Genomic DNA, 16,508 nt, shown 5'->3' on the forward strand with positions numbered 1-16,508 from the left:
CAAGGTTCGCTATTGTGAAGGGCATTATACCAAGAGTGTACTGTATTGCCAAAGCTACCGTAATTAAGGTGGGAAGCACTAATGGGAAAAGTGTGTTGCAAACCTCAACATGTATGCAAAATTGTGGACTGTGCAAAGTAAACTAATTAGAATCAAAATTGTGGTGGAAACCTAATATTGTGGGAACAGCAATACTGAAAATTAAATAGGGCCTATTGTGATTTAAATAGAGATTAATCACTCCTGGAAGGCACACAAATAATGTATGGCTCCAACTATAAGAATCAGTCTTCCACCTCGGAGTCTGTTTCCCATTTGTAATACTGGAAAAGTAGTGTGCTTAACCCACAATCCAAACATCACCCCCACACATCCGTAGGTGCCAAAATCAATAACTGCCCCAAGCCAGCTACCAACACCTCTGGTCCCTCATTCATTTCCCCCAAATTTCTACAGTGCAGCTATGTTTTCAGTACAAAGATCTGTAGGACACCAAAAACAGGAAATGAGAAAAAAGGTAAGAAACTTAATTTACTATCAAAAGAGGCGGTTACTCACCCTGTGCAGTAACGGACGTTCTTCGAGATGAGTGTCCTTGTGGGTGCTCCACTCCAGGTGTTGGTGCGTCCCTGCGCCTTCGCTCGGAGATTTTTGTAGCAGTACTCGTATCGGCCACACATGCGCAGAGCCTGCCCCCCGCTCTGAGTCTACCTTAATAGTACGCATGCACGGCCGGTCTCCTCAGTTCCTTCTCTACAACGGAGGCTACCCCAACTCCGAAGTAGAGGGGAGGAGGGTGGGTAGTGGAGCACCCACAGGGACACTCATCTCGAAGAACATCAGTTACTGCACAGGGTGAGTAACCGCCTCTTCTTCTTCAAGAGATGTCCCTGTGGGTGCTCCACTCCAGGTGACTTAAAAGCAGTGTGTCTCAAGGAGGTAGGGACTTCGGATCTGATAGGAATGCAGTAGCTAATACAGCCCTGCCCAATCGTGTATCAGAGAGAGGGCCTTAAGTAAGGGCATAGTGTTTAACAAATGTGTGTTCAGAGGACCAAGTGGCCGCTTTACAGATGTCAGCTAGGGGAACTTTGCGTAAGAAAGCCACCGAGGCAGCCAGAGATGTAGTGGAGTGAGTTCTGATGTCGGCTGGAGGTGTAACTTTCTTTATCTGATAACACAATCGGATGCACTCAAAAATCCAGTTTGAAAGTCTCTGGGTAGAAACAGGTGTCCCTTTGGAACAGTCCGCGATGGAGACAAAAAGTCTAGAAGAATTTCTAAAAGGTTTGGTTCTATCCAAATAGAAGGACAAGGCCCTGCGTACATCTAACGTATGCATTGTGGCTTTGAAAGAGTTCGCATGTGGTTTCGGAAAGAAGGTCGGTAGATGTATCGGCTCATTAATGTGGAATGAGGAATGCACCTTTGGAAGGAATTTGGGATGTAATCTAAGGGTAACCTTGTCCTTGAAAAATAGCATATATGGTGGATCTGCCATAAGAGCTGCTATTTCTCCTGCCCGTCTGGCGGAGGTAATTGCCACTAAAAATGCTGTTTTCATCGAAAGGTGTAAAAGGGGGCAAGTGGCTAGGGGCTCAAATGGTTGTTGAGTTAGGCAGGATAGTACTAAATGAAGGTCCCACGGAGGGGTAGGCGGTTTAATATCTGGGTACAGGGCTTGGAGTCCCTTGAGGAAACGCTTGGTGATTGAATGAGCAAAAACAGAAGTATCGTTGGCTCAGTCATGGAAGGTTGTAATAGCAGCTAAATGGACTCTGATGGAGCTGAAAGAAAGGCCAGATTGCTTAAGATCCAGTAGGTAGTCAAGTATGATCGGGAGAGGTACTGATATGGGAGAAAGTTGGGGTGGAGAAATCGGCCGTGTTGCTGTGATAGGAGGTTAGGAGGTGATGAGGGGCAACGAAATTGGTGATCGAATCGACATTCTGGTGAGGAACGGAAACCACGGTTGTCTGGGCCACGACGGGGCAATCAGGATCACTGTGGCACGATCTGTTCATATCTTTATCAGGACTCTGTGGAGAACCGGTAGTGGAGGAAAAGCATAGAGTAAGTTCCGGTGCCATGGGATCATGAATGCGTCTCCCAGGGAATGTTTGCCCAGACCCGCTCTGGAGCAAAAGTCGGGATATTTCGTGTTTTTCGCAGTTGCAAAGAGATCTATGGTTGGGTGACCCCAAATGCGGAATATGTTGCGAATGATACTCTCGTCTCTCTCCCATTCGTGATCCCAGGGAAAGCGTCTGCTTAATTCATCCGCTGTGGTGTTCTTCACTCCGAAAAGATAGGCAGCTGATATCCAGATGTTGTTCGCAAGGCACCAATTCCAGAGCTTCATAGCCTCTGTGCAAAGCGAGTGGGAGCGAGCTCCTCCCTGCCTGTTTACATAGAACATGCAGGCAATGTTGTCTGTCATTATGCGTACATGGTGATTCCTGATTAGTGGGAGGAAGTGATGGCACGCATTGCGTATGGCTCGAAGTACTGGGACATTTATGTGTAGGGAGGTTTCAGTTGAAGACCATAGCCCCTGGACTGTGTGGTGAGACATGTGTGTACCCCATCCTGTCAGGAATGCATCGGTAGTCAGTATGAGGGATGGAGCATCCTGGAGAAAGGGGACTCCAGAACAGAGGTTGGAGGGAACTGTCCACCATAGTAGAGAGTCTTTGACTCCGAAAGGTATGGAGAGAGGCTTGTTTAGAGCGTGCACATTCGGTCTGTAAACCGAGGCAAACCAAGCTTGGAAGCACCTCATGTATAGTCGTGCATTTTGAACCACGAAAGTGCACGAGGCCATGTGACCTAGTAGTTGTAGGCAGTTTCGAGCAGTGACCTGGGCACTGTTGCTAAGTTTTGTGGCCAGTAGGCTTATGGAGTTGAAGCGGTCGGATGGGAGAGATGCCAATCCCGTCCAGGAGTCGAGGTCTGCTCCTATGAACTCCAGGTGCTGGGTGGGGCGTAATGTGGATTTGTTTTTCTTTATCTGTAGGCCGAGAGATAGGAAACAATCGACGGTGAGCCGCGTGAATCTGAGAGCTTCGTCGAACGTTGAGGCTTTGAGGAGGCAATAGTCGAGGTAAGGAAAAATTATGACCCCTTGTTTCCTGAGGTAGGCAGTGACTACGGCTAGGAGCTTGGAAAAAACACAGGGAGCCGTGGACAGTCTGAAGGGTAGAACCCTGTATTGAAAATGTGTTGAGCCGAGGATAAAACGAAGGAAGCGTCTGTGGGCCGGATGTATAGTCACATGAAAATAGGCGTCCTGTAGGTCGAGGGCTGAAAACCAATCGCCCTGCTCCAGCGCTGGGATTATGGTGGTGAGAGTAACCATCTTGAACTTTTGCTTTTTGATAAATTTGTTGAGCCGCCTGAGGTCGCCATCCCCCAGTTTTCTTTTCTGTTAAGAAATAATGGGAATAAAAGCCCTTCCCTCTGTGTCGTTCGGGCACAATTTCTATTGCTCCCAACTGAAGGAGATGTTGTACTTCTTGGAGGAGCAGTTGGTTGTGAGAGGGGTCCCTGAAGGAGGACGGGGAAGGTGGGTGGGTGGGAGACAAGGAGAGGAAGGGGATAGAGTAGCCAATTGTAATGAACTCTATAACCCACTTGTCGGTGGTAATGCTCTGCCATTGATGGGAAAATGGTCGTAGGCGGTGTCCAAAAATAGGTGTATGCGCTGAAGTGGGAACGCTGTTTTCTAGTCCCTCGACCAGTAGTTCAAATCTGCTTATTAGTTGGAGGGGGTTGAGGCGTCATCGAAGAATTGGGACGACGACGCTGGTATCTCGGTCTCTGGCGTTGCTGTTGTTGTTCCTGTGATCTATGGAAATGCTGTGTATATGCGGGGTAGCGTGGACGGTGGTAAGGTTGATATCTATATCGTCGCCTTCTGGTCATAAGGGTTTGGATTCCTAAGGACCGGAGGGCTGCCCTCGAGTCCTTCATTGAATGAAGTACGTCGTTCGTGGTGGAAGCAAAGAGTTTGTCACCGTCAAAGGGAAGATCTTCAATGGTACTCTGGACCTCTCGAGGAAAGGAAGAGGAGGAGAGCCATGAACCTCAGTGCATGACCACTGCTGTGGCGGTGGATCTTGCTGCAGTATTGGCTGCATCGAGGGCCGCTTGAAGAGCGGTACATGATATGATTTGTCCCTCGGAAACTAGAGCTGTGAATTGTTGTTTCTTTTGTTCTGGAATGTCATCAATAAAGTCCATGAAGTTGTTATAGTTTCTGTGGTCATATTTTGCAAGAACTGCAGTATAATTAGCAATACGAAATTGTAGCGTTGAAGATGCATATACTTTACGACCAAAGAGGTCCAAGCATTTACTTTCCTTGTTGGACGGGGTGGAGCGGGAATACTGCTGTTTGGTCCTTTGGTTGGCTGCATCTACCACCAACGAGTTTGGCGCTGTCCTTAGAAGGGATGAAGTACTTGCGATCCGCTTGTTTACAGGTAGGTAGGCTTGTAGCTGGAGTCTGCCAGATGGACTTAGCAGGTTCAAAAGGGCTGCGTTGATTGGTAATGCAACCCTAGAGGAAGAAGAGGGCTGTAGGATGTCTGTTAACTCATGCAGTTGTTCGGGGACCTCCTCCAAGTTAATTCTCAATTCACTGGCAACTCTTTTAAAAAGGTCTTGACATTTTGAGAGGTCATCCGAAGATGTTGGGGGAGGGGGGAGTAAGGCTTCTTCAGGCGTTACCTCCGGCTCTACTGGAATAGGAACAGGACGTGATTGATCTTGCAAGTGTGACAGTGCTGCCTGGTGTCTTGTGTCAGTGTCAGGTTCGTCAGATGGTGGTGCTAGGCAGGTGTTGCGCCTGGTTGAGGTGGAGTGGCGCATGTGTTCTCGAGGATACGATGCCCATGGGGCCTAATATTGCCATGGTGGTGGGTAGGGCATAGGTGGTACCATCCAGGGGTTCACACACCAGGGGGCAGGATCCTGAGAATAGGATGAGGTAATTTTTCTATGACCTCTGTTGACTGGGGTCTGAGGATGGGAGTCTTGATACAGTGAAAAATCCCCCTGCGGTCCGGCTTCCTCCTCACTGGAGGAAGGCTGTTCAGACCCTGATTCAGCCATTGGAGAGAAGCAGGCATTCAGTAGGGGTGACTGCAGGACAGGTGACACGAGCAGATCTCTTGACTGAGTAAATTGCCGTGCTGAGGCTCCTGTGTGAGGTGAAGGCTGTGCAGGAGGAAGCTGCTGTGAAGAGAAATTCCTCTGCACTGGTGTTTTAAGCCTGGGCTCACTGCCAGTCAGCTCAGCGGGTGTCGATGCCAGAGCCGGTGCCGGGAGATCAATATCAGCCTGCAGAGGGTCAAGCAGGTCGTGATATGTCGGCACCGCGTCCGTCACGGTGCCGAACGGTGCCAGAAGAGAGGCAGGCAACTGGAAGCCTGAAGCCTTGGCACCGGATTTTTGCGCTGCCGCCGCAGCCGGGTTTCGCGCAGTGCTGGAGGAGCCCGGCGCGTCAAACGTGCTCAAGCGGGGAAGCACAGGGAGGGAAGCGGTAGATCTGCCCGGAGAAATCTTGTCTCGCAGGGTTTCCTTTGTGGATGACAAAAGGTGCCCTCTTTTTGAAGATTTCTTGTGCTTCTTTGAGGCGGGGGGGGCTGTGGCGGTCAGCGGAGCCGGAATCAGTGCCTGGGTCTGAAGCTGACCCTAGAGATTTCTGAAGGAGGAGCAGTTTCAATCTAAGCTCCCTGTCCTTCCGTGCCCTGGAGCTAAGTTTACTGCAGTGGGCACATCTTTGGGGGATGTGGGTCTCCCCCAAACATTTTATACATTGTGAGTGGCCATCTGACAGGGGGATAGGCTCCTTGCAGGTAGAGCAGCGCTTAAAGCCTGTGGAACCAGGCATGTCAGAAGCGGCTGCAGTTGATAGGAATGAAGAAAATTTTCTTTAAAAAAAAAAAAAAAAAAAAAAAAAAGATAGAAATGGTAACTAACTATGATTAACAACGAACTAAAAACAAACTAACTAGAAGGGTAATTGTAACAAGAGGAAAGAAGTTCTTAACGAGTCTGCTTAGCTCTGTCTCAGGCCGGGGACAGTAGAGAAGGAACTGAGGAGACCGGCCGTGCATGCATACTATTAAGGTAGACTCAGAGTGGGGGGCAGGCTCTGCGCATGCGTGGCCGATACGAGTACTGCTACAAAAATCTCCGAGCGAAGGCGCAGGGACGCACCAACACCTGGAGTGGAGCACCCACAGGGATATCTCTCGAAGAAGAACCAGTACTTCCTTTTTCCCACCCTTCACCTCTTACCTATTAGACTGTAAGCTTTTCAAGGCATGGACTCTCCCTAACTATGCACCTGTATAACATCCAGCACAACAGTTCTCCAATTTCAACTAGGGCTTAAAAATGCTACCATAATTCAAACAAAACAATAAACCAGAGGGATTTGCCACAGAACGTAGGTCCAGCTTGCTACGGAATACACTGGGCTTTAACAAGTAGCACAGAGGATATGGCTTTAGTTAAAACTGAACTGGCGACCACAGGTGCTTTAGGCTACGATTCTTGAAAGCAATCCTACTCACAAAGGCACTTAAGCATGTGCTTAAGTATTTTCCTGAATAGGAATGCTCTAACACTGAGGTGGGCAAACTACGGCCCGCGGGACCCTCCTGCCCGGCCCTTGAGCTCCCGGCCGGGGAGGCTAGCCACCGGCCCCTCCCCTACTGTCCCCCCTCCCCCGCAGCCTCGGCTCACCATGCCACCAGTGCTCTGGGTGGCGAGGCTGTGAGCTCCTGCTGGGCAGCGCTGCCTGGCCTGTCCCGGTGCTCTAGACTGCGTGGCGCGGCTGCCAGTCCTGGTGCTCTGAGCAGCATGGTAAGGGGGTGGGAAGCGGAGGGGGGAGGGGGTTGGATAAGGGGCAGGGAGTCCCAGGGGGCAGTCAGGGGACAGGGAGCAGTTGGATGGGGCGGAGGTTCTGGGGGGGGCTGTCAGGGAACAGGGGGGTTGGATAGGCATGGGAGTCCTGGGGGGCCTGTCAGGGGGCGGGGGTGTGGATAGGGGTCAGGGCAGCCAGGCGACTGGGGGGTTGGATAGGGGGTTGGGCTGGGGGCGGTCAGGGGACAAGAAGCAAGGGGGGTTGGATGGATTGAGGGTTCTGAAGGGGGCAGTCGGGGCGGGAAGTGGGAGGGGGAGGATAGGTGGCGGGGGCCAGGCTGTTTGGGAAGGCACAGCCTTCCCTACCCGGCCCTCCATACAGTTTCGGAACCCCAATGTGGCCCTCAGGCCAAAAAGTTTGCCCACTCCTGCTCTAACATAAGTATTTTCTTGAATTGGAGCCTTACACAAATTAAGAGCAGCTGTATAGAATATTCCGGATTCACAATCGTTGGCACTCCTGCTGAGTGTCACCATTTCCTCTGCATTTGCTATATGACGACAGCTATGATAATGATACCAATGCACAGGTTCCATGCACAAGAACGTGGACATTCTGTAACATTCCTCCACATCTCTGAACACACACTCCTCAGGCTCAGAGACTGAGTAAAAGTCATTGACACTTGTATTTCACTATGTTCTCCAGGCAGCCTGCTCAGCATTTGCAATATTGTCCAAGAACCCCAGCTCAGAACCTTCTCTCCACTGAGGGAGTTCTGAGTTAGGTTCAGCAGCTCATACTTTTGGCTCTCCAAGCCTTGGCTTCTATGTTGTTCTCTAGGCAGCACGGCCTACTCTTCTAATTCTCGCCCTGCTATAAAGCTACAGCTGGATTCTTACTTTGACTCCCTTATCCAAATTTGCTTGGCTCTATGAAACAGTGCAGAAAGAATGCACTGTAATCCAGTTAGCTCGTTCTTGTGTGGAAACATGGAGAGTCGAAGAGGGCCCCCACCCTAGTTTAGGCATTAGTGCAATATAAAGGTTAAATAATAAAGGTACAGGCAGGTCCTGGCAGGGCTGACACACAAAATGTCCAACACCCAAAACAGCAAAATTGCAACTTCCACAGCATCTTAGAAAGATGCCAGTTTATCCAGACAATGAACCACAGAATCCACAGGGTCCTGACTGAGAAGAGTGAGGCAGGTCAGACTTCTAAAAGGTACTGGATCCAAGCTATATACAAACTCAGGAAGAAAACATCATCAGTTTACACTTGGTTCACATTTTCACTGTTCTCTTTGCAACCGTAAGGACCAGATTTTTTTTTAGTTAAAACATTCTGTAGCATAATTCTGCAGCAAGAAATGAATACCACAGCATTGGAATCATGGAACACACAGGGTCCTGGCTGTAACCAAAAAGCTGTCACGATACACTGCATACATTTGTGAAGATTCAAATCACCTTAATTAAAAACAAACGTTCCCAGTCAGAATTAATACACCACATACCAACCAACAAATAAAATTAGGCTCCCACCACCTATTTGTCTGCCATCATAGACACAAACTACAGCTCTCTCTCGAGTGCATGCATGCGTGCGCACACACCTGAGTCCGCAGATGACAAAGAGTTGTCTTTGTTCTAATCATATGCATCTACAACTCATTCAGACAAAATGGCTCATGTTAACATTGCAAGATGTTGGAGTCACAGCACTCTGCAACTCAAAATGTGTAATGCCAACAAGGGTGACATTAGCCTTGTTTTTCTGTCTCAATGTTAAGACAACATATATGTGGGTATTAATTATTACTGTACCATACTATGTGCTTACCTTTAAGACCTCCATCTTAAATCCACTGTCAGATGTAGGGCCATCAGGCATCTGTAGGGCCTGAACAAAGGCCTCTGTGAACTGCTGCACTACAGGAAAGATCAGGACTTTGGCTGCACCCTAGTCACAACAAATACAAGTAGTACTGAATTCTATATATTAGTATTATCATAACACTTGGGCGTCTCAGTCATGGACTAGGACACCATTGTGCTAGGCGCTGTACAAACAGAACAAATGGACAGTCCGCAATAATTAATAAATTTACATACACTCTATTAAAAGCTGAAGCTCACAGACAGCAATGGAAATCGTACCGTTATGTTGCCCCAAAACAAAACAGAGGCTGATGACAACTGCTGTGCATTTAGGAATCACATGCAGCTTCCGGGGGTGTCTCTTCACAATGACGGTCAAACTGACTGGCTTCTCAGTCTGGAAGCCAGCAACAATTACAAAGCAGAACAAGCTTTTCAAAAACTGTCTTAGTAATAATAGCTGGCATGAGAATTGCTGTGTTAATTTCTCTGGATAATATATAAAAAGCATTTTGGCTGCACTGTAAATGGTGCTAGGTGGAGCAAGATTGAAGTCTCCATGTTGGACAGAGTAAGAAAAATCAGAGACATCAAAACTTACGCAATAATATAAAGGCACTGGTCATGATTCCGTAAGTAAGACAGTTAAGTTCCACACTTAAAGCAGTCATCAACATCCTTGCTATTAGTTCCATACTCAGAGTAAGTGCTGAAATTTTGGGTGTGATACGCTATACTCTTTTCTTCATATATAGAGAGTGAACCCTACCCTACTTTAGGGACAAAACTAAAGTCAACCTTAATTATGGAGCCAATGTGACAGTCATGGAGTGGTTATGTATTAATCTATTAACTATATGTAATAACCATAGGACTATTTTAAGTGACCTGGTCAGTGAGGTAAAGTTTCTGTATAACTATGGTGGATTGCTGGAATTTCTTGTATGACTGTTTTCAGAGTGGTAGCCGTGTTAGACTGTATCAGCAAAAAGAATGAGGAGTACTTGTGGCACTTTAGAGACTAACAAATTTATCTGAACATAAGCTTCTGTGGGCTAAAACCCACTTCATCGGATGCATGCAGTGGAAAATACAGTAGGAAGAGATATATATACACAGAGAACATGAAAAAATAGGTGTTGCCATACCAACTATAACTAGACTAATCAATTAAGGTGGGCTATTATCAGCAGGAGAAAAAAAAACTTTTGTAGTGATAATCAGGATGGCCCATTTCCAACAGTTGACAAGAAGGTGTGAGTAACAGTAGGGGGGAAATTAGCATGGGGAAATAGTTTTTACTTTGTGTAATGACCCATGTAAAAACTATGGGAGAACAGAGTGATTCCACCTGGACCCAGGTGACCGCCCAAGGCCCAAAACCTAAAGAGGGGGTGCACTGGAAGAAATCAAGAGTCAGAGGTGCAATTCGCTCAGTAACTGTGACAGCCATGATGAGGACCTCCAGAATGGACCATATAGTGCCTTCTTCCCCAAACTACAGCACTTAATCTGTGTCCCAAGTTCCAAGTAAATCTATTGATCAGTTTAGGAATTAAAATTAAGTGTGAAGAAGCCAGTTGCATTGAGTTTTGCACCTGAAGTAGAGATTCGGCCACTTTGCGTATAAGAGAAATATAACATTCTCCCCAAAATTACAGTACTATAGAATAAATATTCTAAGTTTCCAAACAGATGTTAATTTTACACCTGCTCAGAATCATTTCCTGCAATATACAATGAACTCATGAACTGAAAAATCAAACTTACCTTCTCCAACTCCTCCATGTTACAGATCATATGGGCACATGTGGTGAAGATCTCTACTGCACGTGACCTGGTGCGAATACCATACACCTTGTAGAAAACATAATATGTCTCAAGTGTGACAAGAAGAGAAATGCTGGTGATATCAGGGAAGTGAAAGTGTGTTTAATCACTAGCTACCATTAACCATGCTCATATGTTATCCTTAACACACACATTTCAGAGATTTCTCTTTCTTCAGCACAGTCTAAATTTGAACAAGTCATCAGCTAATTTCCTAACACTGAACAGTGAACCTGAAAACTCTTAAGAGACACTGTAGTAACCAAAACTGCAGGAAAAGGAGAGAGAGATATCAGAATCCAACACAATCTCATTCTCACTTACCTGAAATACCCTCTTAATGCATTCAGTAGATTATCACAATATTTAATTACTTTCAAACACATGCCATCTAGCTACATCTACATTTCTTTATTCCTTCAAAACAGGCACCTCCCTCCCTAACCTCACAATATGAGTCATTTACTTAGTACCACTAACAGTGAAGACAAATAGTTCTTTTCCATACCTCCGCCATCGTGAAAATTTTGTACATCTCAGGAAGAATAACAGGAGCGACAAGTGGCATCTGTGTGTCTGTCACTTCGCGGGTAAACTCTAGGAAGAGAAACAAGTAAAGAGGCGGGTCCACATACATTTGAGCATTATTTCCCAGGTTCACACTCCAATTCTGTTCAGCCTCAACAATAGAAGTGATTTTATTCTTCGTTAAACTTTAATTTACACCAATGTGTAGGGCCCTACCAAATTCACAGCCATGAAAAACATGTCACGGATCATGAAATCTGGTCTGCCCCTGTGAAATCTGGTCTTGTGTACTTTTACCCTATACTATACAGATTTCAGGAGGGGAGACTAGCGTTTCTCAAATTGAGGGGTCCTGACCCAAAATGGAGTTGCAGGGGGGTGACAAGGTTATTTAAGGGGGGGTTGCGGTATAGCCACCCTTACTTCTGGGCTGCCTTCAGAACTGGGCAGCCATAGAGCAGCAGCTGTTGGTTGGGCGCCCAGCTCTGAAGGCAGTGCCCCGCCAGCAGCAGTGCAGAAGTAAGGATGGCAATATCATACCATGCCACCCTTGCGTCTGTGCTGCTGCCTTCAGAGCTCGGTGGCTGGAGAGTGGCGGCTGCTGATCAAGGGCCCAGCTCTGCAGGCAGCAATGCAGAAGTAAGGGTGGTAATACCATGCCATGCCATCTTTACTTCTGCACTGCTGCTGGCAGCAGCTCTGCCTTCAGAGCTGGGCCCTCAGTCAGCAGCCGCCGCTCTCCAGCTGCCCAGCTCTGAAGGCAGCACTTCCGCCAGCAGCAGCGTAGAAGTAAGCAGTACCACAACCTCTCCCCCCCCTCCCCCCCCACACACAAACTAGGTCTGCAACTAGGCTCATTGATTTCAAGAATGTGGAGAAGGCTTGGAATTACTTTAAATCAAAGTTGGAGCCTGCATTCCAAGCAGGGGGGGGAAATTTGTAGCGACAAGTTGCAGACTAAACTGGATGAACAAGCATTTCAGGCAGGTTATTAAGGGCAAGAAGAAAGTCCACAAGGAATGGAAGAAGGGATGGATCAACAAGGAAAGCTATCTCTTGGGGGTGTTTCTACACTGCAATTAAAAACCCACGCCTCACCCATGCCAGCTGACTCAGGCTCACAGGGCTCAGACTAAAGGGGCTGTTTAATTACGGTGTAGATGTTTGGGTTCAGATGGGAGCCTGGGCTCTAGAACCCTGTGAGGTTGGAGGGTCCCAGAGCTTAGGCTGCAGCCCTGCAAGTCTGAGTGAGCTGGCACGAGCCAGCTGTAGGTTTTTTTTTACAGAAGTGTAGACATACCCTTGAGATCAGAAAGCATAAGGAAAAGGTGAGAACTGAAAGCAGAGCTAGCCCTTACATAGGAAATTTAAAACAGTAAAAGTAAACAGTAAATTTCTGCCAAGGATCAGTCTTGGGACCAATCTTATTTAACATTTTCATTAATGACCTTGGCAGAAATTTAGACATGAAATTAGGCAGCAGTTCCTAACCACCAGAGGAGTGAAGTTCTGGAATAGCCTTCCAATGGAAGTAGGGGGGGCGGGGGGGGGGGGGGGAGGAAACCAAACCTGTTTCAAGACTGAGCTTGATAAGTTTATGGAGGAAATTGTATGGTGAGGTTGCCTACAATGGCATATGGCGACTGCCATTAGGCAATATCTCCAATGGCCAGAGATGGGATACTAGATGAGGAGGGCTCTGACTTAGGGTATGTCTACACTACCCAGCGGATCAGCAGGTAGTGATCGATCTATCGGGGATCAATTTATCGCGTCTAGTGTAGACGCAATAAATCAATCCCCGATCGCTCTGCCGTCGACTCCTGTACTCCACCGCGGCGAGAGGTGTAAGTGGAGTTGACTGGGGAGCGGTGGCAGTCGACCCCGCGCCATGAGGTAAGTCGACCTAAGATACGTCGACTTCAGCTACGCTAGTCTCGTAGCTAAAGTTGCGTATCTTAGGTCGATTTCCCCCCCACCAGTGTAGACCAGGCCTTACTACATAGAATTCTCTCTCAGGTATCTAATTGGTGGGTCTCGCCCACATGTTCAGGGTCTAACTAATCGCCATATTTGGGGTTGAAAAGTAATTTCCCCCCAAGTCAGATTGGCAGTAACCCTAGGGGTTTTTCACTTTCCTCTGCAGCGTGGGGCACGAGTCACTTGCTGGTTTGAACTGGAATAAATGATAGATTCTCTGTAACTTGAGGTCTTTAAATCAAGATTTGAGGACTTCAGTAACTAAGCCAGAAGTTATGGGCCTATTATAGGAGTGAGGTGAGGTTCTATGGCCTGTGATGTGCAGGTGGTCAGACTAGATGATCATGATGGCCCCTTCTGGCCTTAAAGTCTATGCATCTAACATGTGAGCTAACACTTTTGAAAACGATAGTTTTGATTAATGCTCCCCATTATTTAATACAGTAGCAGCTGGTATCCAAAATTAGTGCTGAGGCTGCAGATAACATTCTGCACTCTGTCCCCTTTTGAAGTAGCTCATATTTTCCAAGTGGAAAATGGATGTTCCAGGGGCAGCAGGGGCATGTGCAAACAGGCCTATACTGTCTCTATCTGGAGATAACCCCATAGAAGCCTGTACTCCATGCCTTGTGCCTTCTCCCTCTGCTGCAAGGCCAAAGGTCCCCCAATGGTAGAAAGATGTACAGCAACCTCCAAAGGATGGAGCTGCTTCAGCCTCATAGATACTCCCCGTGTCAGCAAGAGGTACTACACCCAGCAGTTATCAGCCACATGACAGATAGGACATTACTGGTGAGGCTTCACACCAATGATCACCCAGCCCTGGATTTATATAATTTGTGCTGTTACATTTTGTAAACAAGCACCTAGATGCCATGGTGCTAGGCACAAGTCATTATAATGTATATTTTAATATCCTAACAGGCACTAACAGCATCCAATGGAGTTAAGGCTGCTAAATAGTTTCCATTATAACCACCAGTTTTCATTGGTTTTGAGGGCAATGGGAAGTGGTAGCCATTGAGAGATATTACAATTCTTTATAGAGATTTCCATAAAAGAACATTTGGCAGCCCCTGTTGCAAAAAAAGCTTTCAAATATGAAAAATAGCAGCAAAAATGACCAGTCACCCCAAAATTGTTTTTAAAACTACCCCTTCCACTAAATCAACTCTACAAGTAATGAAACAGAGTGATGGGCAGAGAAACCCTTGGGGCCAGGAGAAAGGGAAAGCTGGTGTGTGTGCACACTTGGGGAAATAGAGAGGGGGAAGTTAGGGTGTGCATACTTGACTTGCTGGGGCCTGGTGCCGAAGCCCGAGCCCAAGGGCTTCAGCCCTGGGAGGCGAGGCTCAGGTTATAAGCCCCTGCCTGGGGCTGAAGTCCTTGGGCTTTCCTCCCCTTCCCGCACCCGGGGCAGCAGGGCTCGGACTTTGCCTTTGGCCTCTCCATCCGGGGCAGCAGGGCTCAGGTTTTGGTCCCCCCTCCTACGGCCATGTAGTAATTTTTATTGTCAGAAGGGGGTCACGATGCAATGAAGTTTGAGAACCCCTGCTATGCCTTAATGACAGCCCCAGAACAAGGAAGTTTAGCAGTGACTGAGCTGGAGGCTAATTCCTGAAGCATACAGGCACCGCACTTCTGTTCCAGTTTATTTACTTCACTCAGGAAGTGGGAATGTGGCACAATACCACCAAAGTCAAGGAAAAACAGGACAACTGCTCAGGTCTTGCCATGCATATACACATACCTGTAAGTACTCTCATGGCTCCATGCACTGCATTCAGATCACCACTAACCAGCATCTCCATTAACAGGTTGAAAAGCTGGGGCCAAGCCTCAGGCCAGTCCCAGTGGGCTATGGCTGAAACTGCATAGGCAACACTTGATCGCACTTTACTAATAGATTCTCTCAGTCCATTGGGTAACAGCTCCCTTATGGCAACTTTTGCCTGCAGAGAATAATGATATTTAGCAAGAGAGATCACTTATCACACACAACAATATAGTGTTTTCAAACAGCTCTCATCACATTCTGATATGTATAGCAGATTCTTTTGTTGTTAGCATCAGGTTTAAGGGAAGTATCTGAGTGTGATTTCAAAACATGCACATTTGGATTCCTTTCAATTTATAAAGGAGACAGAGCACAACATGTAGAAATGTATTACTCTTCCCATATAAAACACACCCAAATATAAAAGCTTTCCCAAAAGTAAAGCTGTGATTAAAGTTTAGTTTATTCTTTATACACAGTTTTAATCTCATAAAATCCTTCAAAGGGAAGGAAAGGCATGAGAGCTCCAAGTAATTCCAAATAAAAAAAGGAGCCTAGCCTTTCCTAGGAGTTCTAAATCTAGTGGAGAATATACCCAGGATGTCTGCTCACATTTAACCCAATTCCTAACACCTTCCATTTCTCCAATTAGTATTTCCCTTTCAGTGAACCCCAATCTAGATGTGCTTGACTTTGCAACCTTAAACAAACAAAAAAAAACTGTTAAAAGAATGTTATCTCCTAGGGTGTGTGTTTGTTTTTTCAAAGCAAACTAAAAAACGGAACTCCCACATGCAGCATATTGACACAAATGGTTCATCAGCTTGAGCTAAGGGAGTAGTTGAGAGCAATAGGAGACTGTCATCCTCTATATGGGTCAGCACTAGAGGGAGATGAGAATTTACCAATAGGTTTGACAGCAGAGGAATGGCAAGATTCAGAAATGGTGGGTTCCATTCCAGTCTCTAGAGGGAAGTGCACTTTGGTGGGAACAGACTCTTCTGCCTGCTTCCCCACAAGTTTGTCCCCTTCCCCACCCCTTCCAACCTGTCATTGTTCCATTCAGCCCAGTCCCAGTCTTCTTGCCTAGCCAGTCGCAATCGCCTCTCTGGGATTGCCTTCCTGAGTCAGTCTCTTCCCCCACTTCTCGTTCCGAGTCTTCCTGCCCAGTCAATCCCAGTTCTCCCCCCACCCCTGCACCCAGTTCCTTGACTGATCTCAGTATGGGTCCCCAAAACAAGCCAACCAGAAACCTTAGCTTTCCACAATGATAAAAATCAGTTACAGCAGACAAGCAACATGCAACCAATTCAGTATTAAACAGGAATCTTACCCTTTCTGTGGTCTCTGGATGCCTAAACTTGTCTGACTGGGAACACCAGTGAGTCTCCACATATTGTTTCAAAATTACAGATGCTAACTGTAAAAGGAGAGAAAGGACATGAAGCAGAACTAAAGGAATGGGTCACATTCAGAATAGTTACAAATGTCCCTCCTCATCCCTAAAAATGGGGTTGGCCAAAATATGAAATTCCCTGTGAAAGAAACAGGAAACTTTGTTGCAGAGACAAACAGAGTCTGTAGTTATTTATTGTTCATTGACAGCATGCCTGATGCTATACAGAGTCTAGAG

At 46.8% G+C, this 16,508-nt stretch overlaps 1 protein-coding gene across 1 annotated transcript in view; it reads right to left on the minus strand.

Annotated features, from left to right (window-relative positions):
• IPO9 (importin 9) overlaps window positions 1-16,508 on the minus strand; it is a 194,319-nt gene that overhangs the window by 129,064 nt on the left and 48,747 nt on the right. The window contains exons 3-7 of the mRNA XM_065403806.1: window positions 16,209-16,295; window positions 14,849-15,050; window positions 11,099-11,187; window positions 10,531-10,617; window positions 8,723-8,842 (exon numbers count right to left, since the gene is read on the minus strand). Of these exons, the coding sequence (XP_065259878.1) occupies window positions 8,723-8,842; window positions 10,531-10,617; window positions 11,099-11,187; window positions 14,849-15,050; window positions 16,209-16,295 (585 nt within the window). The remainder of the gene's footprint in view (window positions 1-8,722; window positions 8,843-10,530; window positions 10,618-11,098; window positions 11,188-14,848; window positions 15,051-16,208; window positions 16,296-16,508) is intronic.

The sequence above is a fragment of the Emys orbicularis genome, chromosome 4 (assembly GCF_028017835.1).
Source record: "Emys orbicularis isolate rEmyOrb1 chromosome 4, rEmyOrb1.hap1, whole genome shotgun sequence".
Classification (NCBI taxonomy): Eukaryota; Metazoa; Chordata; order Testudines; family Emydidae; genus Emys; species Emys orbicularis.